Raw genomic sequence first — 23,285 nt, forward strand, 5'->3', positions numbered from 1 at the left:
AGTTAATCTGATTAGACACATAAAAAACACGATTCATTCTTCTTCCCATATTTCCTAATTAACTCTTAACACTTATACTTTCACTTTACCTCTTTTTATCCCTCCTGGATACAATACTGTTTCAAAACAGTGATATTCAAAATGCTACATTCATCATTCAATTCTTTATTTACTGTCTACATTGTACTTGTCGACAAATGTTCAATATTCTAACTTCCCTCCTTGTTACTAATCATTCAAATAAACTACTTGTACACAATTTTCCATCAATTAATACATCATATTTAGATTTGTTCATCTACCTTATTTATCTATCATTTAAAGCATATTCAGAATCTTTCTTTAAACTCTTAATGTTCCCCTATACACAATCACTTTCCCACTAATAGCTATTTCAATTTCCCACTATATTTCTATCACTTTCCCACTAATAGCTTTCTTAACCTAGTAACTATCCTATTCTCCATCTCTTTAATCTTTTTTATCTGGACTCTTTCTCTCCATTACTCATTCCTTCGTTTCCCTTGCATTATACATTAATCCATTTTTAAACTTATAATATATTGCTCACCTACTTCTGTATTCTTCTCTAGGGAGGTTTCAGGCTTTCATCTTAGGCTCGTCTAGGGTTCCTTCATTTGCTTTCTCCTGACTCTGCTTCAGATATTTTACTAATTTTGCATCGTTACTAATAAGAACCTGACTAATAACGTTTTTACTAATAACAACGTTAACATAATAACGTTTTTACTAATAACAACGTTAACATAATAACGTTTTTACTAATAACAACGTTAACGCAACAACGTTCAGACAACGTTGAACTTTATCATTGAACGTTGTTAACAACGTTCCTGAAAATTCAACGTTCAGAAAACTTTCTGAACAACGCTGGTAACAACGTTCAGACAACGTTAACAGAAACAAAAACGTTCTTTAAAACGTTAACAGAAACAAAAACGTTCTTTAAAACGTTAACAGAAACAAAAACGTTCTTTAAAACGTTAACAACGTTATTTCTGGACGTTGAATAAAATATAATAAAGTTGAACTTGTTAACAACGTTCAGACAACGTTAAAAGAAACAAAAACGTTTTTAAAAACATTATCAATGTGAACAGAAACAAAAACGTTAACGTTGTTAATATTGTAAAAAAAAAAAACGATAAAGACATCGTTAATTAACATTGAGCACACTTCCGTTATTCACACGTTAATTAAACGTACATCGTAAGGGTACGTTAATTAACGTACGTCCTTTAACGTACATTAATGATGTTCACTTAACGTATCTTTACGACGTACATTAACGATATTCACTTAACGATAATAATGTTGGCTACTCAGTTCTATGATTCAATTCAATGACAACTCAATTCAATGACAACTCAATTCAGAAACTGCAACGAAGTAAAACCATGTGATGTTTATTGTTAGCTTTTAAGAGAAAAAAGCTTGTCTCTTAGCGGTGATGCCTCTTGTCGGAGAGAAAAATAAAGATTGACAGATTGGGAAATCTGTTGTTAGATGTCGAACTGTGAGTGGGATTTCACTATTCTGGCACTATCAGAAGTCATCTGTTATGAGAAGGTAGCTGTGACTATGGCATGTGTGTCTAATATGGATTGGGGGACGAGTGACCTCCTCTTTTCTATTTGACCACGAATAGGTACCCACTGTTAGGGTGTATATTTGATTTGAAAAAAAAAAAAAAATAAAATAAATAAATAAAATAAATAATAATAAAACCTTGTTAGAGTTAGTGTTCCTCAAAGTGATGACTATTGTTTTTAACATATATGTTTAATACTGGAGTTGTGTTATTGTTACTACTGTATATGGAATTTTAAAAACAGGCGAAATCAGATCGACAGCATGTTTGCCATTATGTGTGCATTCGTTTTCTGGGATTCGTACATGACCAGGGATCCAGCAGAACACGATTACTTGAGTACTGCTTTGATTTTGTATTAATGTGGTTCTGATTTTCTGAATAGAGTCAGTGGCGAGGGGAGCACGGTGAAGAGCACGAACAGCAGTGAAAAAGGCCATGTACTGTATATAACGATTTGTTGAAGTGTAAGATCATTCCATAAGACTAGAAATAGGGCATTCAATTCTGCAGTCTACACATTACATTCCAGCAGGAGTTGTTGGAAAATATTATTATCAGGAAATATCAAAGCTGTTCTTATTGTCTGTTCCTTATTATCCATAAGGAACATTTGTATACCGTAAATAAAACTTGGAATTATGGCCAAAGTTTCAAACACGGCACAACAACAATAAGCTTCATTGTAAAAGTTAGAGTGTATATGTGAGTAAATCGTATTGGAAAGTACTAAACCAGACGGAAGCAATACAAAAAAGTATGTAGTGGTTCTGTCCACTGACTCACTTCAGAAACAAACACCTTGTTAACGATGTTAACAACATTTAAAAACGAAACAGAAACTTTAACAACGTTTTTGTTTCGTTAATAACGTTTACAGTAATAATGCTTTATATAAGGACTTATTAACGTCGCTAATTACGACGTTAACAACATTGTTAACGTTAACCTCAGAAATTAATAACGTTGTTAACGTGCTCCATATTAAGCAACACACAAGGCGTCAGTCTGCTTGTTGCACCAGGTATTTGAACTCACCGACCAGCACAGTTAGTGTTCCTCAAAGTGATGACTAAAGCAGAACCATAAAATATAATTACGTGCTTGTTTGTAGGAACCTGTGATCCCTGTGTGGTCTGCAAGCACAGTTTACTGTTTTGCACAAAAGGGGTCACTCGCATATAACTTCAGAAACAGAAGTTATATGCGAGAAACAGTTCGTGCTCTTCACCGTTCATCACATCCAGTCCTCCATGTTGTTGACACCACAGCATTCACCGTCGAAGATGAATTCTATATAGTAAGAAATTTAATTATGACACCGTCTCGATGTATCTATCAACATAAGAGTCTCTGACCTGAAAGGAGTTTAGTTAGTTGAGGACCAGAAGAGACTAATTTAAAAACAACTAATCTGTTTCTGAAGTTATATGCGAGTGACCCCTTTTGTGCAAAACAGTAAACTGTGCTTGCAGACCACACAGGGATCACAGGTTCCTACAAACAAGCACGTAATTATATTTTATGGTTCTGCTTTTTTCTCATTTCATTATGTCACTCGCTCCCGATTACAAGATAAAACGTAATAAGTATTCATAGGATTATTCCGAAATGAAATTTATGTCTTCGCCTATCTGTAGCTTTCAATATTAAAAAGGTCCACGATATGTATTGAAATATTCCCTCTGCGCCCGTTCTCCAGAGGATTCATACTGCATAACAATTGAAATGCTAGAAAGAGGCTCACATCAAAATCGTTGCCTGTACATGGAAGTACATTTCAATAAGCCATTTCAATGATTCAGTCGCACAGTTCCTAAATTATGTGGAGCCATTACAAGTCAATGATCCGTTGAAGTTGAATGAGGACCAGAGAAAATTTCAACAGAATGGCCCTAATACACTAGTGTGCAAAACTTAAGGACCAACACTATTTCAAAGGTTACAACCACAAAATCAAACGAAACAGCCTGTGGAGATTTGCATAACTGTGGCCGTTCAGTAGAAAGCTAGTGCACATGCAAAAATTTGAATCGTGATAAGAGGGCTCACGTAAACAGATAAAAGTAGCAGTTATGTGCAAATTACCGAATGGTGAGCACGATTATTACAGACGTTCGATTGGTTTCATACAGTACTACAGACAACGAATTGGCCAGTAGACAACATCTGGATGACTATACCCGGGGTCGAATAATTGGGAAGTTCGAGGAAGGTCGAAGTACGAGGAGTGTGGCTGCAGAGTTCGGTATCGCCCATAGCATCGCGTCACGTGCGTGGTCGGACTTTAGAACGACAGGTACAGCTGTTCGAAGACCAGTGGTGGTGGTCAATGAAAAACAACGCCCAAAGATGACCGGTATATACTCCTACAGCCCAACAGGGACCGATACCAGACAGCGGGATCCATTGCAAACCAGCTGCACGGGACGCAGTATATCGCCGTTTACTGTGGCCAGGCGACTCCACAAGGTGGACTGTTTGCCCGACGGCCAGTACGCTGTGTCTCTTTAACACATGCTCATCGGAGACACCGTTTATAGTGGTGCATCGAACACATGGACTGGACAGCAGCGCATGGGGCAAGGTACTATTTACTGATGAGAGTAGATTCAGTCTTAGCAACGATTCTGGATGTCAGCTAATCTGGCGAGAGGTTGGCACACGGTATCACCCCGCAAACATCACTGAAAGGGATCGCCATGGCGGTCGAGGTGTTCTCGTCTGAGAGGCGTTATCTTGGATGGACGTACACAACTCTAGATACTGGAAGGTGGTACTGCAACCGGTGCACGCTAATGTATTGAGGTAATCCTTTCCCATGTGCGTCTGTTCCGAGGTGCCATTGGCCCCGAGTTAGTGTTTATGGATGATAACGCCACATCCCATCGCACTGCAGCGTTGATATGCTTTCGGAAAGCGAGGACATTGTTCGTATGGATTGGCCTGCCAGTTCTACCGATCTAACTCCCATTGAACACATATGGGACGCTCTGGGGAGACGCCTAGAGGCGCGTTCACATCTGCCAGAAAATGTTCACCAGCTGAAGATGGCGCTGACAGAGGAATGGACGATTTTACCGCAAGAACTTATCAACAACATTGTTCTAAGTATGGACAGGCGGTGCAAAGCCTGCATCGACATTAGGGGGTGGCCATATCTCCTGCTGAGAACCAACTCTTCCCTTTGTTCCATCTTTAGCAGTGATGCATCTGTATCATGACAGCCAGTGCTATGTTGCCATTTTTGAATAAAGTCCCTCTGTACCGTTTTGTTTCCGTTGTTGTTTCCTTCATCATTTCTATACCTCACGAGGTTCCTTTGGTATGCTCTTCACATATCCAGGCCACTCCTATGAGAAGCTACAGGTGAAAATCTGACTGGTCCTTAAGTTTTGCACACCAGTGTATTAATCAGAACCGTTGTACTGGGTTTTAAAGAAAAGATTGGCTTGTGCAAGACTGCTTTTGGTGGCAAGTGAGTAGTATTTCATTCAACGATTTAAATTGAATGCAGATTTTTGGAATAATGCTCGTTTCATAGACTTTGAAAACAGACAAATTCCTGAATGGATTATTTGAATTGGACTAAAAGTATCTTTGCCCAGAAGTCCACTCTTATTTCACTATAGAGAATTAAAATTGAAATGGAAATACACGAAGGGCAGTGGCTTGTTAGGCAAAGGCACTTTTCAAAGGTGTGGGCTTCAGAAGTTACTACAGCAGTCAGAAAATTTCTGAAAAAATAAAAGCCTTCGTGAGCTGTCATTTTGAGTCCTTGAAAGAGTTTAACGTTATGGAATTTAACTAAATTTTTACATCTCATTCAACTCTTTTATATAGTTTAAGGAACTGTATTAATAGGACCGAATTATCCAAAAATATGATAATACGAAGTTAGGTCGATTATGAATTTTTTATTATGCGCTATTTAAGAAATATAGGATTCAACTATAGAGATAGAGAGCTGGATGGTAGGTAAGATAATCTTGTACTATATTATGAGTTATATTAATTATTGATATTTAACTAGTGACAATAATATTTAAAAAATGTGATTCATGTTTGAATCATTCTCGTGTTTGCATAAGGGAAAGTCGACCAGCTGTTAGAGGAAATTATCTATTCTAGCCACGTGCCTTCAACTTTACAAACTCACTCTAAACACTAACTGTATGCTGTACGTTAAAGCATATTTGCTGAGGTACATTACCAAACTTAAGATCTTAATCGTGAATTGTATTATAGCGTGGACAACCTTGACAAAGCAGCAGGAAATGTCAAGTTTTATGATTATAATTATAAATGGTTTGGAGAAGACGAATATCACGTGAAGTGCGAAGAACATTACAAGATTTCGCAGCGATCAGTTAAAGACTTTTCTGGGAATAGACAAAAGTCCCCACTAATAGCGGTGGTTTTATTGCTTGGAAAAAAAAAAAAAAAAACGACAAGGGCTGCGTTCTAGAAGAAAAATCAGCTCCAGGTAAGAGCAATACTCGTAAAGCAACATATTCAATTTAGTGAAGTGAGAATATCCGGTGTGGACTATTATATATTAAGGTGAAATCTGTGGAATACAAATTTCACCTTAACGCATAGTAGTTTAGGAGAATAGCTTAATAAATTATATTATTAATTTCACGTGCTATAAGAGTGGTGTTAAATGTTGCAATAATCTTAATGGATCCCCATAAGGATTTTTAAATGCCATATATTTTGGTCCATTTGTGAAGTCAGCTCGACTTTAGACACCCCACACCTCCCCGAAGTTTCAATGACATCTTTAGATTATGAAATCGATTTCACTATACTGGAACAATGAGATCGGTTCATATAAACAGTATGGACATTTCCGGGCCTTATATATACTTCAGTCACTGTCCCTCCCCATGAGATATCTACTTGCCAAGCTTTGCAAACTGCACATTCTTCTCTGTTCATCGTATGGACACCGATTAGTGCCACTTATCAATCTGGTTGCACTTCTCTGAAGCTGAACTCAATATTCTAAATTCTGAAAGGCATATTTTTCTTTTTTTTTTTGTTCCTTAAATGAAACTAAACCAAAGAAAATACTTATGTCTTTGAGACCATATTCATTCTCCATTTCCTCAGCATTTAACTGCGATTTAAGTAACCCTCCTTAGTGCGATTTAAGAAAATTGGTTTCCAAAATCTCTCCACTTGGAGTGCATTTAAAACTCTCTCAGAAAAACTGATTGCAAATAAAAATACAATGTTCATACACTAGTGTGCAAAATTTAAGGACCAGTCAGGTTTTCACATGGAGCTTCTCATAGGAGTGGTCTGGATATGGGAATTGTACATAGAGTGCGTAATTCACTGATGAATACCATTAAGACATCGCGACAATGAGGCGCTCGTCTAGATGGTTAGAATTGCATTATTAATATTAGAGATCCCAAGGTGAATATGATTCAATCTGTGGCTAAAAAAAAACAAACAGTGAACTTATATCATTTACATAACAGATAAATTAGAGGAGCCTAATGGAGAACTGAAGTCCATTAGATGAAGAAAATGAGATAGACAAAGTGCCATCAGATCTAAAGGTTGATGGCAAAAAAAGTGAAATTGAGCCAGATGATTAATCAACGTAGATAAAAAAAAAATTCTTTGAGTTTTTCTAGAGTAGATGGTTGAGGCTATGGAACTTTAGAGAGAGAGAGAGAATGAGAGAGAGTTGGATCCTTAATATAGATGTGATCTGTTATTAAAGACTGGATACACGGAAGCATCTAAGTCGGGAGAGATCTTCCTGAGAGAGAGAGAGAACCTGTTGAAGAGTGTTAGTAAAATGGGATCTTCACGGAGAGTGTTCTGGGAAATCCTCCAAAGGCAAACATCCCAAAAGTTAGGTCGGATATTGATCCTGTAAACATGTTTATCGAGAAGAGTGCTACTCTTCTCCACATTATGAACTGCGGAAGACGAATACTGCCTAACTCTCTTGCCATCGAGGAAGTCGTGAATTTTGGCGACTTAGAAAAGAGGAATGCAGAAATTTACACAAAAGAAAATAATATATTTTTATCAATTTATTTGCTATAAAGGATTCAAGCCGATCCATCTTATAGGCAGGTTGGAAAGTGAGATGTTCCTGTTCCAGCATGGCTCTGTCCATATTGTAACACTTTTAATCTGGATGAGATTATTTATTATTTTTTTAACATTTGCACTCAATTGAATCTGACCTCTCACTGAGCCACAATACTTTTACATGTAGGGGACTCGGACTGCAATTTCCACTCCCACAATCTCCAGGGGAGCTTACTGACATACTGTTAACTCATCCACGGTACTAGCATACTACTGACCTGTTTCAATTAATGATCTATGATCTCTACTTTTGGTCTCTGGAACAACTCCTCCACCACATGTGTAGTTCCTAAAAAATAAAACTTACACAATTGAAAGTAAAGTGCGAACAAGGATCTCTTGTACCACAATCTTTAACCTGTCCGTGGTAGTTAGGTTGTGCATTAAAAACGAAGGTGGGTGGTACGCTCCATCAAAATGTTAAGAGTGGTATCGTAATCACTAAATTCATCATTTATAACGCAACACGTTAAAAGTTCGCATTTTCTGCCTCTTTACCATACACCGAATTCTCCCAAAGAATTCACCGAATCGTTGTACTCACTGAATTATCGTAGCCATCAATTGTCTTTCACGAAACTGTCACATACAGCGAAATGTCATCCACCAAATTTTCGCATACAGCGAATTGTCATGCACTGAGCTGTCATACAACGAATTGTCTTTCAACGAATTGACGTGATACCTCTGATTAAAGTTTAGCTAGTCAAATCAAATGAGTCAGAGAGAAGGAACTGCTCCAGCGTATGGAATCTGTTGCGTAAGTACCGGACATTCTGGAATCACATCTGCGATTGGGGGACCAAAAGTGTCCCACTTTTGCTGGGGTTGGAATTCTGCTTAGGTTTTCTTACACTCGAGATTAGAACTGGGATGCGAGCAGTAGGAATCATAGTTAAGATCCCATCTGAGGGGGTCAAAATGGAGGATAAGCGGAGAGCAGTCTCCAGAGAGGTAGACAGAGCCGAGAGCGGCCCATCCACTCAGCCTATTGTTCGCTTCTGAACAGTTTACTGAGGTGAGACTTGCTTGATTATTGCTGCTTTTTGCAGGGTGCCGAAGGTTTTTTTTTTTTTCATTAGCATCGACGACTAAGGCCATGTTGTTCCATGATATTGTCTGTATATTGCGTGTGTTCTGCGGCCGATTTTCTGTTTGCTGGACGGAAAAACCGAGTTTCAGGGAGAAAAAACCATGCTATCCTCGCTTGAGACCGACTAACTCAGCTACGTTGTGAAAAAGACCCATAACAGTTCCTCCCATCATTGAAGGGATTCGAACTCAGGTCTTTTCCACCCGGTGTAGGGAGGACGGCGATTCTGCCAACTGTGCTACCCACGAGAAAGGCCCGATCCCTGAGCCGATAGGCCATTTGGAAAGTGCAGCTATTGTTTAATACTTCGATCTTGAGCAGAGTGATTCGAAGGATGAGTAATCAGGGTTATCGGTTTCCAACTTTTGGAGTGGTAAAGTTTCTCTGGAGCAATATTTAAAAGGGGGATTGGAGAATAACTTGCCTACTATTGATATTTCATTGTTCGATAACCTGTTTCCCATAGGCCAACTTCTTGGAATCCAGTTTTCTACTGTTTTCCCGACACATATGAACAACTGGAAGCTATTGGAAATAAGAGAATACTCCACATCCCTACACAAGGATAGACAGAAGTTATATTGAGTAAGGATCACGCTTTTGCTTGTCCAGATCTGGACCAGCTAAAGGAGTGATGGTTAAATGAAAGGAAACAACTTCCTCAACCTGATTAAGAAACAGATTCAAATTGCCATCTACTAATAATATCATTAGCAAATTAAGATGAAGTCATTACAGAACATGAGATTTACAATTACACAGTATTTTAATCACTTTTAAAATTTAAATCCAGTACGCGTTATACACATAGTTAAGGCAATACGGTACACTGTTGTAGAAAAAGATATGCACAATTTAGAAATGACGTGTGGATGATTTCTTTTTGTGTATATTGTCCGGAATATCCAGTTACCCCATTCAGCAGCAGTCTACTAACGCACCTTTGTTCCAGAAAACGATGATTTTCAATTGATTCAATGTCATCATGGAATCGTTCTCTGCTCCTTGCTCACGACGCCATGGTTTCCTGGGAACAAGTCTAAATGGGAACGCAAGAAATAGTTTTAGGGACATACGCCGTCGTTTCTTTATATGCATCAAACAATTTATTAACTCCATGTGTGTATGAGGGAGATCCGTTGTTGTTTGTTTGATTTATTGGTGCAGTGGAAAGCAAACAGCCCCAGACCTCTTATACGTTTGATTTACCTTATTCGTTTTTTTAGCAATGAAAATTTTGCAGCCATTTCTTTTAAAATTAAACAACCATAAAATGGTGAAGAATCTGACAGTTGTTTATAAATTCTTTTTTCATTGTTTTCGTTTCCTGAATCGATTCTTTTCGTACCACCCATATGTTGTGAAACACACGGAAGCATTGTATGTTGAACCGCGTTAAAATGTTGTACCTGACTGTCAGGTTCATAACCGGTAATACTTAGCAGTCTTGGCATACCCGTGCTCGTTAAATGCACAAATAAATTTTTTTTGACTTAACTGTTCAACCGTATTTCATTAGTTGAAGGGACATTAGGTATATTTTATTAGGTGAAGGTCCAACATGAACGTTGGACCTTCACCCATTACATTTCTTCTATTAGAGTCTAGATGAAGAAAAACAGGCAATTTATTTATAGATGCAGCTTAAAAAATATTCATCACTAAACATGTCACTCCACTGTCCATATGCAATCGTTAAGAGCAGTGATGGCAGATTTCATCACAGAAAATATATCAAAATGATGAATTAAAAAAGAGGGGAGCAACTGTTAAAGTTTTTCATTCTTTCTGTTTTCTTGTTTGTTTGTGGGATTTGAGGCTCAAGGGCAATCTGTCCATAACACGCCCAACCATGGTAAAGTTCAATGCACTGTTTTTATCAATATGAATTGCGGTTGAAGTTTGGAGTGTGCTTTATGGAGTTTCAGTATATCCCTTTGAGGAAAGTAAAGATTTTGTCCACGTGTGGGGTATCTGCTAGGAGGTGAGCAATACTCGGAGTGTTCGTTGGGAAAAATGAGGCAAAGAGAATTTGTCGCGCACTGTTGTAAATGGGACAATCAACGATATTTGCTGGACAGTAATATGGATGTTGAAGTTTGTGCAACTGTGGTGGGTCAGCGTTCGCAAGCAGATAAATATGTCATAAATATTAGCATGGCACCATTTGTTCGGGAAAGTGTTCTCTTTGAATATTCCGTTGTAGAGGAGTAAAAGTGTCTTGATGGCCGGTAAGTTCTACTATCATGGTATAATGTATTTCATCTGGTACTACTGCACTGAGTTCGGTGGAGGCACAGCACGTGGTGGGTACAGAACTGTGCAACGTTAGCATTGTGTAGGGAAGTTTGTACGCATCATTTGATGCTGTTTCAAAATTACTTGTTTTTCAGCTTCTGCTTTGCGTATCTGAAGATGTTGGAAGTATGATATCGTAGCTGAGATTTTCATAAACTATCTACCTAAGTATTTGCAATCTCCACTGGTTTTGTCATCGAAATATAGTCATAGCCATTGACGGTGAACATGGAACAGTGGGTCTTTTGCGTACATTCGCCGTATTTTGGCCCATGTCGTTTGAGTTTTTGTCGTTCTTGTAATTGTGGAAGTGAAACGCCTCCATGCTTCCCTTTTGCTGGTCTGCCTAACATGTTTTTCCCCTCTTGTCTGTTCAAAGCGGATGAGGTTTGATGTTGTTGGGAACTTCGTGTTCTAGATTTCAACCAGTCTTTCCCCCACTTAGGGTGCCAAGTTGGCAAAGCTGTGCAGTTCCTTTTAAGAGCGACGCTTAACCTTCCCTAGGAGTACTGTAATTTTTATGTGCTGATTACATGAGTACACTATTTCAAGTGCTGTCTCGTCATTGTGGTATATAAATGAATAATCTACCGGGAGCAAGCATTTCCACAGATGTAATACTGGTGCAATATAACTGCTTCAATATGACTTAAGATATGTGGGGTAAAACAATACCGATTTTTCCACCGCTATTTGTAATGCGTGTATATCAATATCAACTATATCTACTGTATCCATTTGAAGCAACATAGTCTACTGCAGGACTTACTATCCTCTTCCTCCATATATAGATTATAAGGAAATTTTCACATTGTTCCCTGCTTTCTTCTCATTTCAAGTGTATTTAGTACTCTGGAATTGCATTGGGACTTCCTTCTCTGATACTTATTCATAACTCCCTCAGGATATCTAAACTTCAGACCAGCAGTAATCTGTAGAAACGCTTACTAGAGAAACGGCTCAAAAGATCCCCAGCAATTTGATCATTACCATGAGTGTAATTGATGGAAGGATTTACCATCTTGCCTCGCGATGCATTATTATTATTATTCGAAGAAGAAAAAACATACCTTGGTGTCCTTGACACAGCAGAGGGGTCGCGTCACAACTGTGCTTTGTGAATGCTTCACTAGTCTAGCAGGTTTTTTTAGTAGTAGCATATGTAGCTCGGTTCCAGTTGTATTTTCGTAGTACAGTTGAGCAGTCTCTGTTATTGTGCTGAATATTTACCATCTGTCCGACACTGATTAGAGCGTAAGTTATGACTTCAACTGTTTGGTGTTTATGTTAAGAAACTTAATTGTTAAGTTTCTTAACATAATGTAAATAAACATTATGCTAGGTAACATACAGCGTATTGAATAAAATTCGAGTTAATATTGTTATGTTGAAGTCGTACACAACATTAATAAAATTCATTTTGTACAATTGTTGGTATATTAATGCAAGTCTTAGGTTGGTATATTAATGCAAGTCTTAGGTTGGTATATTAATGCAAGAACGAGAAACCTTAACTTTCTTCCGAGAAACAGTTAACTTCTTGCATAGCAAAAATATTTTTTTCTCTTTCATTCTGACTGCCAAGAATCGGATTAATTGGTGGTAAACGGAGAAGAGATGAGATGATATTGGCTATCGATAGCAACCTTTCTTTTCCAATGTCTGTATAAACGTTTAGAATTTAAAATAGAAAATTTAAGTTTAATAGTTAAAACTTTAAAAATCTTAATATGAAAGTTTAAAGAAAATTTTATTACCTCAATTGATGAACTTTGAACAGAATAAAAATTATTGTTGTAATCCTTTACAGTTTACAACAGTTAATTATCTGATGATTAATTTAATTAATCAAGAAAATTATTTCCTGTACGGAGTGGTTGTAATTTAGCGGATGATTTCAACAGTTTGTAACTTTTTATACATCAAACTTACGCTCGAAAAACAGTGGGACAATAGTTTTGTTTTCAGCCCTATTTAGCAAAAAAAAAAAAAAAAAAAAACCTTAAAAGAGGCTCTCGCACAACATTTGAGAGAAAGAGAGACGCATGCATTCATGAGTAATTGATCTAGATGTGATCTGTTATAATACGCAAAGATAAGCTTATGAAAATGTTGATCTTCTGTACATAAAACTGTCCTAATCTGTATTCATTAAAATATTGAAGTGAAGAATTAAATTTATGTTTTAAAAATCTTTTGGAGCAATATTTAAAATGGAGACTAGATGATAATTAGCCGGATACTATTAATATTACAGTTGGACAGCCCATAGGTTAACTTCATGAGATCTAGTCTTGGATTTTTGGCAGTAACCATTGGAATGTGTTTGAAATAGGAGGGATGACTCGCTCTACTTGGAGAACAGATGTTATATATAGTGGATCACACTCCTTCTGGTTTAGATCTAATGTAGATAAAAGCATGGTCTTTAAAACGAAAACAAAAACTACCTCCTCAACCGCTATAAACAACAGATTCTTACCATCAGTAGACTAAAAGTAGAACAGAGAAAACTGTAAATGACACGTGGGTTGAACATCCCACAGGTGCTCAATTGGATTGAGGTCAGGAGAATGTGGAGTCCAATCAAAATGAGTAATATATCTTCATTGTGTTCCTCAACTACTCGTGCACAGTGTGGGCTCGATGACAGATCAATGATATCGTCTTGGAAGATTCCGTTTCTGTTCAGGAAAAAAATTCAACGTGGACGACTAGGACCCCTGGTGCTCATGAACCAAAGTTTCACCAACGAAACTTTTGTCCATAAGCACGAGTCCTTTTTCTTGCCAGCAAAACATGCTCCATATTAAGCAACCACAGTAAATTTTGGTATTACAATTTTTTCTTCTTTCCAAGACTTGCGTACTATTTGCCTCTTTATTAAACTCTGTTACAAACACAGCCATCATGAACAGCATAAGAAAATTTCCTTTTTAAAGTGCGTGTCCATTTCCTCTTACACCACTGAAAAGTGAGACTACCTAAAAAGTGTTTTAATAAACAGCACTTCTACAATCGTCGCACCGTATATCCCAACTTATATGCTATGGACTGAAACGGGACCAGCTGTATCCAATTCACACATTTTTCTTCAGGAATTGAACCAGTAATTTCGGAAATATACAAATGTTCGCTGAGATTTCTGGGTAAAATGGAATAGAGACCTTCTTGAAGAGATTACTATTAAAATAGTCGAATTACGCAAAGAACCGAACCATTCTCTGCATCAGCCAAAATACCCTTCTAATTACGAATACTTCTACCTCCGAATATTACTCATATGGTTTTAAATGAACCAGACTTTCTGCCTCAGCTATCTGAAGAGATAACTTATTCGAATCATCTAAAATACTGAGCTCGAAGTTAAATTTAATGAGATGCAGCCTTTATAGCACTCATATTTTTTACTAGCGACAATATCTAGCCATCATTAGATTTGTTTCAGTGGTCCACTTCAAGGCTTTCTGGATCTCAACCAATCGCCCCCCCTACCTAAGCTGCCAAGTTGGCAAAGCTAAACAGGTCCTTTGTAAGAGCAACGCTTATTGCCCTTCACTTTTCTAGATGCTGTCTTTATAACCCTCCCTAGGATTTGTCTTTTTTATGTGCGGATTTCCTGTATGAATACAATATTTCAAGTGCTGTCTCATTATTGTCGTATATAAAGGAATAATCTCCTGGGAGCACGCACTTCAAGCAAGTAGTCTTCTGCAGCACTTACCGCTCTCTTCCTCCTTATATATTATAAGGAAATTGACATTGTTTTCCCTGCTTTTCCTCAACTGAAGTGTATTTAGTAAGCTGGAATTGCACTGAGACTTCCTCCACTGATACTTATTTACAACTCCCTCAGGACATTTACACTTCAAACCAGCAGTAATCCGATTTCTGTAGAACCGCTTATCTAGAGAAACGGGTCAAAAGATCAACAAGATCCACAACAATTTGATCATTACCTTGGTTAATTTGAGTGCAAATGGTGTTAGGATTTTTCATCTTACCATGCGATGCCTTATTCGTATTCGAAAAATGAACACACAACGCGACCTCTTTGCGGTGTCCTTGACACAGCAAAGGGGTCGCGACACAACTGTGTTTTGTAAATGCCTCACTAGTCTAGCAGGTTTCTTTAGTAGTAGCGTATTTCGCTCCGTCCCAGTTGGTGCGATTTTCGTAGTACAGTCGAATGTTATTGTGCTGAATATCTAGATTGGAAATCGGCCATCTGTCCGAAATCGGCCATCTGGAGAGTAAGTTAAGATTTTATTCAACTGTTTGGTATTTATTTTAAGAATCTCTATTGAATACGTTGTATGTTACTTACCATAATATCAACAAACGTTATGCTAGGTAACATAGAGGGTATTCAAAGAGGAACACGAACCTAGATTCTCCTGGTGTAGTTAATATTGGCAAAAGTTAGTTTTATCGAATCCTGTAAGTTTTGATTATAGTTTTTCTCTTTTACAGCGTATTACAAATATTAATATAATTAATTTGTACAATTTCTGTCATTTTAATGGAAGTCATTTACCTTAAGTTTATCATTCCTATAAAGTAAAAATAATATTTTTCTCTTATATTCTGTCCTCGTTGGTACACAGTTGGTACGATCATCATGTTCCCCCACACTCGGTGGAAAAGAACTGAGTTCGAATCCTGTCGATGAGATGAGGAATTTTTATGGGTGTTTTTCAAAACGTGAGTCAGTTATTCGGTCTCAGGCGAGGGTAGAATGGTTTTTTTCTACCAAGGTAATCTAGGGACCACTCCCTGGAGAAGTCTCCAGGGAGTGGTCCCTAGATTACCTTGGAGGATGGATCGGGAGATAGTAAAAGGGTTAGCCACCACCCTGTTCAACCATCTGAGCAACCAATGTTCCAGACTAAGCTACTTGTTTAGGTGTGAGGCAGGAGCAGATGACCAAATTTCAGATGCGTAGAGAGGGACAGGGGTAATGCAACTCAGGATTTACCGACAAAGCAGCGTTGGCTGATGCACACCAACGAGCTCCTGACGCACTGCCTAAAATGCTGCGTACGCCTTCTGTCTCATCCTAACAAAGTGAGGCTGAAAGGTTAGTGTAACATCCCGAGTGAGGCCTAGGTCTGTGTAGAAAGTTACCCTTTGCATACTTTCCCCACTAACGAAGATTTGAACATAATTTTTAACTCTTTTTTTTTTTTTTTTGGTTATCGGTAGTTGAGCAGACTTGGAAGGGTTCAGATGCAACCCAATTATGGCTAGATAATGTTCCAGTTTTATTATCTGTGTAGAAGCCTGTTGGTTAATATCAAGGATCTGATAAGAATGATTTGAACTCACGTAGAACTTCAGGTTGTCGGCATAAGAAACAAAGTTAGAATTACATGCTAGAAAAGGTTCCAAAAGTTGAAAGCACACACACTTCCCTGTGGGATGCCTCTTGTGACGTCGAAAGTTACCTGGAAGTCGTTGACGGTAATAGATAGCTGTCTGAGAAGTAGGATGGACTTCAAGATTTGTAGCAAGTATCTGCCAGACCGAAGTAGTCCTTCAGAATAGTAAAGAGAACTGTAAAGTATATTCTGTCGTATGCCGATTTAATGTCCAGAAAGATGATGCCAACCTGTGATTTGTTGTTGAGGGCCTGTTGGCTTCTGAGGAGGGTATCTAGAAGATTGGTAGTTGTTGATCTGTTATGCAGAACGGTATGAAGATACTCAGGCCTTTGACCAAAGCAGTGCTGGGCAATTGCTGGCTGAATCACTTTTTCAAAGATTTTAAATAAAGAGCAACTGATGGAGATTGTTCGCAAATCTTTCGGAGATTTAGGTTTCCTAATCTTTGAAATAGGCATGACAAGATAAGATCTCCAAATTGATGGAACGATTCCAGATTGTAAGATTCGTCTGAAAAAGTGAAGTAGAAGGTCAACAATGTATGTGCTGCATATTTTTACTATGAATAGTGGGAAATCGTCTGGTTCTACAGGAGCTTTGTTCCGTAATTTACTAATGACATCAATCAGGGTCTCTCTAGATATTTCTGTCATTCATCCGTGCCCTAGGTAACCTGTCCTCCTGTGAGGGAGAGGAATCAGGATCTGGAAAATATGCCTGCAGGAAGTTGTACTGTGGCCATTCCTGGAAAAGATTTAGTCAATGTGTGTGTGTGTGTGTGTGTTATGGAGGTTTAATGGCGCATAAGCTGCTGGGGCTATAATGCGCCTATTCATAGGAAACTGTTAAAAACAAATTTTTGTTGTAATAACTTGATTTTTGTTAAAGTGGTCTTTCAGAATTTATGATATAGTCCAATTTTTTTCAGGAAAGAGAAAAATTCATTGATATTTGCTTCCTCGCCAATAATATGATTTAGTGTCATTGGTTCTCGCAAATTTCTCAGGGAAGACAGGACGGATGTTCTTTCTTGTTGATACTGTGGGCAGTCAATTAGAATATGTTTCACTGATAATTCTGTTAAACAGTGTGGACACTGAGGAGGATCCTCTCCTGTGAGTAGATGTAGGTGAGTGAGATATGTATGTCCTATTCGTGCCCTTGCAAGTACCACTTCTTCTCTTCGCACTGTTTTGGTGCTAGTGTGCCAAAGCTTTGGGTGCTGTTTCAACTGATAGAGTTTATTATTGGTTTGGGAGTGCCATAGATCTTTCCACTGCGCGAGACATGCTGTTTGAATGATGCGATTGTAGTCAGAGGCTGGAACATGGACGGAGGTTAAATCAAAAGTTGATGGATTTTTAGCAGTTTTGTCAGCGAGTTCGTTCCCCTTTATCCCCGAATGTGCTGGGATCCAGCAAAAGGTCACTGATTGATGACGTTCTTCTATTTGCAATAGGAGACTTCTGATTTGATCTAAAACAGGGTGAACCTCCTTGTAGGAGGAATGTTGCATTGCTGTAATTGAGCTGAGCGAGTCCGTGAATACTATGTATTTTACAGATGGGTAGTGATTCAGATTTTCTAAGGCTAATTTTATTGCATGGAGTTCTGCTGAGAAGCTGCTATACTGAGCTGGAAGAGCAGCCGAAATTATTGAAGAAGGAAATATTGCTGCTGCTCCTACCGCTGAATGTGATTTGGAGCCATCAGTATAGATAGGTAAAAAATCAGTATATTTTTGAATATGGCTTGCATGGAGTTGTTTCACATTGATTATTGGTAGGCAATTCTTTCCCCATTCGTGAAGATAAGTATCGCAGGTTAATTGTAGAGGCGGACTCCAAGGTGGTTGAGAATAATTCATTACTTGTTGCCTTTTGAAAATTGGAACGTTCCAACTCTGTGTTATTTCAATTAGGCGTAAGCCTGCTGGTCTTATTTTAGTGCGTTTGTTTCTATAGAGATTTTACAGTGGTGGATTAAAAAGGTATGGCTCGACAGGATGCTGCCAGCAACTTTGTATTCGGGCTGCATACTTAAGAAGCAGCGTTTTTCTGCGGAGATAGAGGTGGCTCATTAGCTTCAATATATAAACTATAAATAGGAGAAGTCCTAAACGCACCAAGTGCAATCCGCAATTCACTATGCTGTACAGGGCCGACCGGGCTAGCCGAGTGGGTAAAGTACCTGCCCGGCAACCCAAAGGTCGCGGGTTCGATTCCCGCCTCGGGCTTGGATCAAAGTACTGCAAAAAACCTTGGAAGGTGCAATATGGCGCCAACAACTACCAAATCAAAAAAAAAAAAAAATGCTGTATAGGATCTAGCCATCGTAGTGTACTCTTACGGGCAGAATCATAGAGTGGAGCACCATAATCTAATCGGGATCTGATCAGTGATCTATATAAGAGCAGCAAAAATGTACGGTCTGCTCCCCAAGACAAGACAGATAAAGCTCTTAGTATGTTTAGTTTTTTGAGGCAGGAAGTACGTACAAATTTAATGTGCTCAAGGAAATTTAGCTTCCTGTCAAGGATTAAGCCTAAGAATCTGATGTTGTTAGTCACTGGAATGGTAAAGTTTGATATATGAAGTTCAGGATCTGTATGTATTTTCCTTTGATTACAAAAATGGATGGCAACAGTCTTCTGCTGTGATAGACGATAGCCATTTAATCTTGCCCACCTTTGGACTTTATTCAGTGATATCTGCAGTTGCCGTTCAATGGATCTCATGTTCTGAGAATGGCAAGAAATAGAGAGATCATCAGCGTAAAGGTAGGTCTGAACCGCATTTGGAAGTTCTTTTGTGATGGAATCGATTCTAAGGGCGAAAAGGGTTGCACTCAGTACAGACCCTTGTGGCACTCCTTCTTCCTGTGAAAATGTCGCAGAAAGTGAGTTGTTATATCGAACTTGGAATGAATGATTCTGAAGAAAGTTCCTAATGAATATAGGCAGGTTGCCTCGTAAACCAAGAGCATAAAGGTCACTGAGAATGCCACGACGCCAGGTAATATCAAATGCCTTTTCTATGTCTATGGAGACCATAACTAGATGTTCATTTTTTACAAAGGCATTACGAATTGCAGACTCAGCTTTGATCATGAGATCTAAGGAGGACCTGTTCTTACGAAACCCATGTTGGTGATTACTCATTAGGTGTTCTGTTTCGATGATCCAAACAAGTCGATTATGGATAATTTTTTCAAGTAATTTACCGAGGCAACTGGAGAGGGAAATTGGTCTGTAACTGTACGGACTGGTAGGATCTCTTCCAGGTTTCAAAAAGGCAAGAACTGCTGCATGATGCCAATAGCTGGGATAAAAGTTTTCCAGAAATATTCGGTTATAGTAGATCAGCAGTATTTGTAAGTTTTTGTCACCAAGGTTTTTTAACATGATATAAGATATTCCATCTGGCCCAGCGGCACTGATGCGTGTTGTTTTAATGGCGTGTAGAAGTTCAGAATATTGAAGAGGCTGGTTATACGGATGGGAAACTGAGGTTCGAAAGTTGATGGCACGTTGTTCAGTCGTGGTCTTTATTTTCTGGAAATCAGGAGAATAATTTGATGCCGCAGAAACTTCGGCAAAAGTCATTTGCAATGTCTTCAGGAGCAGAGAGTTCTTGCCCATTTCACGAAAGAATTGGCGAAGGGGTGGTTGGAAATTTGCCAGAAATCTGCCTAATTTTCTTCCATATTAACCTGGAGTTAGTGTTTCTATTTATGGTAGATGTAAACCGGATCCAAGAATTCTTCTTGGCTTGCCTCTGAATGAGACGTGCTTTTGCCCTTAATTTCTTGTAGTTGATAATGTTATCTGTGGTTGGGGATTTACGAAATAAATTCCATGCTTTATTTTTTAACTTCTTTGCTTTTGTGCATTCTTCATTCCACCAATAGTTAATGTGCCGTCGGAACTGGGTATTCGACAGTGGAATTGAACAGTTAGCTGCAGATAGTAGCTGTGAAGTAATATAATCTGTGGCTTCATCTATCGACTGTGTTCTTATAAATTTCTCATCCAGATTGACAGCTGACTGAAATTTGGCCCAGTTGGCTCGAGAGAACTTCCATTTCTTGCAGGGTTTGGCTACTGGTGGTTGTGCAGTGAGCAAATCACAAATAATCGGAAAATGATCACTGCCCATGGGATCGTCCATAACAGACCATTCCATGATTGGATACAGAATAGGGAAGCATATCGACAGATCGATTGCAGAAGTTTGTCCAGTTGGTAATTGTATTTGAGTAGGTGCACCAGTATTAAGAATGGTAAGGTTTTGCTTATCTATCAAGGTTTCAATCAGTCGTCCATGCCTGTCCAATTTAGTAGATCCCCATAAGGCGTGGTGGCCATTGAAATCCCCCAGGAGACAGATAGGGGAAGGTAGCTGTATTAGCAGGTTTTCAAGATCTTGGTAAGAGAAGGTATGACTTGGTGGGAGGTAAATTGATACTAACGTTAACTCAATTTGTGTTACCAAACGTACAGCAATGACTTCAATTTCAGTTTTCAAAACAATTTGCTTGGTTGGGGTATTTGAACTGACCAAGATGGCCACACCCCTACGAGCGGAAGTTGAAGTATTACGATCTTGTCGGTAGATAGTATAGTTCTTTATGCTGGCAGAAATTTGGGAAGTTAAATAGGTTTCTTGTATACAGAAACCAACTGGAGATTAGCGGTTAATTAAGTCTTGAATATCGTTAAAATTGCTACGAAATCCTCTACAATTCCATTGAAGAATATAAGGCATTATTGGTGTTTAGTAAAAGAAGCTGTATCTGACTGTTTTTTTGATGTGACTGTTTTATGGCGTTCAGGTTTCGGTTTGTCTTTTTTGAAAAATGGCCGACCGATGTCCATATCTTCTTCCACATGTATTTCTAAGACTGGGTCTTCCTGTCTGGATGAGTCAATTGTATCCATGGATGTGTCTTGAATATTCATTTTCATGTTTGAACCTCGATTATTTGATGCAGCAGCAGCAGCATTCGTTGGAAGAGTAGGAGAAGGAGATTTCGCTGGTACTGTAAGAGCAGTATTGCTTGCCTGGTTCAACTGTTTCGGTGGACTGTTGCTGGGAAAAAACAGTTCGTGCCCAGTCAGAGATTGAGTTGTTTGAGGGGACTGTAACATCAGTCTTAGTGGCCACTGATTGATATTTTTGTGTGACACTGGCATATGTACGTTTTGTAATACTGGGAGCAATTAATTTTCTCGCTTCTTGAAAGCTTACTTTATTTTCAATTTTATACTTCACAATTTTCTTTTCAGTTTTCCATCTGTCGCATGGCCTAGAATAGGCCGGATGGTTTCCTTTACAGTTAGGACAGCTCATTTCTGTTGCTGAACAGTCATTTTGAGTATGATCGGTGGACCCACAGTTGGGACAGACTGGGTTTCCTCTACATTTAGTCAATGACACGATGATTTGTGTGGTGTGAGAGAATCCATCTACCCCTCTTAAACCATCAAGAACAACTTGGTTTAGGACTTGCTTTTTCTTTTTTAGAAAGTAAGCTCTTTCCTTCTTAAAGATAGTAAGGTATGAGGAGAGTTGAGATTTCTGCCATTTCCGGTAGACCTTCTGCTTCTTGATGAAGGCCAATTAAGTTTCCTTATTAAAACACCGATTCAACTTGCTACAAATCCTAACTTTCTTGGCTGCACCACGGAGTGCAATTAACTTAAATTGTTCGGACAAGACCATAATGGCATCCTCTATCGACTCCTCAGAAAAGAGACAACCCCTGTCAAATCCGTTCAAGTACTGTAAAACGATGTCTGGCTTGAGATATTTAGTAGAGAAGGCAACCCTAGGCAATTCAGCGGCATACTCATCAGGTAACTCAGGGGAATTGCCATGCATGGATAATTGGCATGCAATTGTCAGGTGATCTAATTGAAATTGGAAATTGCTAGGCAGGAGCTTGACGTCTGGTAAGTTATGGAATACTAGATGAAGCGCTTGACCGAAAAGTAACCTCAAGGCACACAAGAGCATCCTCTTGCTTAGGAATCGGCAAGTTGAAATCACCGCAACTACAGTTGGAGTTCTAGGCAATAAATTTGTTGCCAACCAGGTTAGATCTCAGAATGCAAACTAATAACAAAAATATATTACTTGCCACTAGACCAGGAACATCACATCCTGAGTGATGAAAGGCACTACAATGCCTTCAAGATATTTGCCCACGATCTCTTCGAGAGACGAAAAACCTTCCCACTCAACTAAGACATAATTCTGACGTCGGATGTCCCTCCAGTAGCAACTGAGGTATACATCCACCCACGAACAAACCAAGCCACACCAAAACTGACAGTACAACCCGGACGTGACCTGTGTGCCAGGAACGATGTCTTCACCGGACACAACACTTACGTGATCTGGACTCTGCACTGACCTTGACAACCTGCAGTTCTGCTGCCAGCGCCATCTGGCGATTTGTATCACGCTCTCTTGCGTGGTACCTGTAACCCCTTACCCCTGGCAGGGGGAGGAGAGGAGTTCTGTCTGCGCTCATTCCCCCCGCTTCTTCTTCTGGTGAGGCATGGGCCTGCCTCACTGACTGATTGGGGTCGCCTTCCCTAACGTGCCCATACTTCTGTCTTTTCCCTCCAGTCTTCAGTCTACCCCCCCACTCTATCTATATGCAAGCAAATGACCCCACACGTCTAAATTTAAACATGTCAAATATATATATATATATATATATATATATATATATATATATATATATATATATATATATATATAGCATC

General features: G+C 38.8%; 2 protein-coding genes across 3 annotated transcripts in view; one reads left to right on the top strand and one right to left on the bottom strand.

Annotated features, from left to right (window-relative positions):
• Positions 1-23,285, bottom strand: part of LOC150078955 (uncharacterized) — a 112,282-nt gene that overhangs the window by 54,983 nt on the left and 34,014 nt on the right. Inside the window, exon 3 of the mRNA XM_090382900.1 lies at positions 7,954-8,024. Coding sequence (XP_090239026.1) covers positions 7,954-8,024 — 71 coding nt within the window. The remainder of the gene's footprint in view (positions 1-7,953; positions 8,025-23,285) is intronic.
• The window catches only part of LOC150078956 (uncharacterized), a 32,016-nt gene continuing 21,051 nt past the window's right edge, over positions 12,321-23,285 (top strand). The window contains exon 1 of one of the 2 annotated variants that reach the window (XM_090383481.1): positions 12,321-12,380. The gene's annotated coding sequence lies outside the window, so the exon portion shown is untranslated. Of the gene's footprint in view, positions 12,381-15,272; positions 15,380-23,285 lie in introns of those variants that run through there. The other variant, XM_090383480.1, reaches the window with a different exon arrangement.

Source organism: Mastigoproctus giganteus, chromosome 10, assembly GCF_048544385.1.
Source record: "Mastigoproctus giganteus isolate SK-2022 chromosome 10, ASM4854438v1, whole genome shotgun sequence".
Taxonomy (NCBI): domain Eukaryota; kingdom Metazoa; phylum Arthropoda; class Arachnida; order Uropygi; family Thelyphonidae; genus Mastigoproctus; species Mastigoproctus giganteus.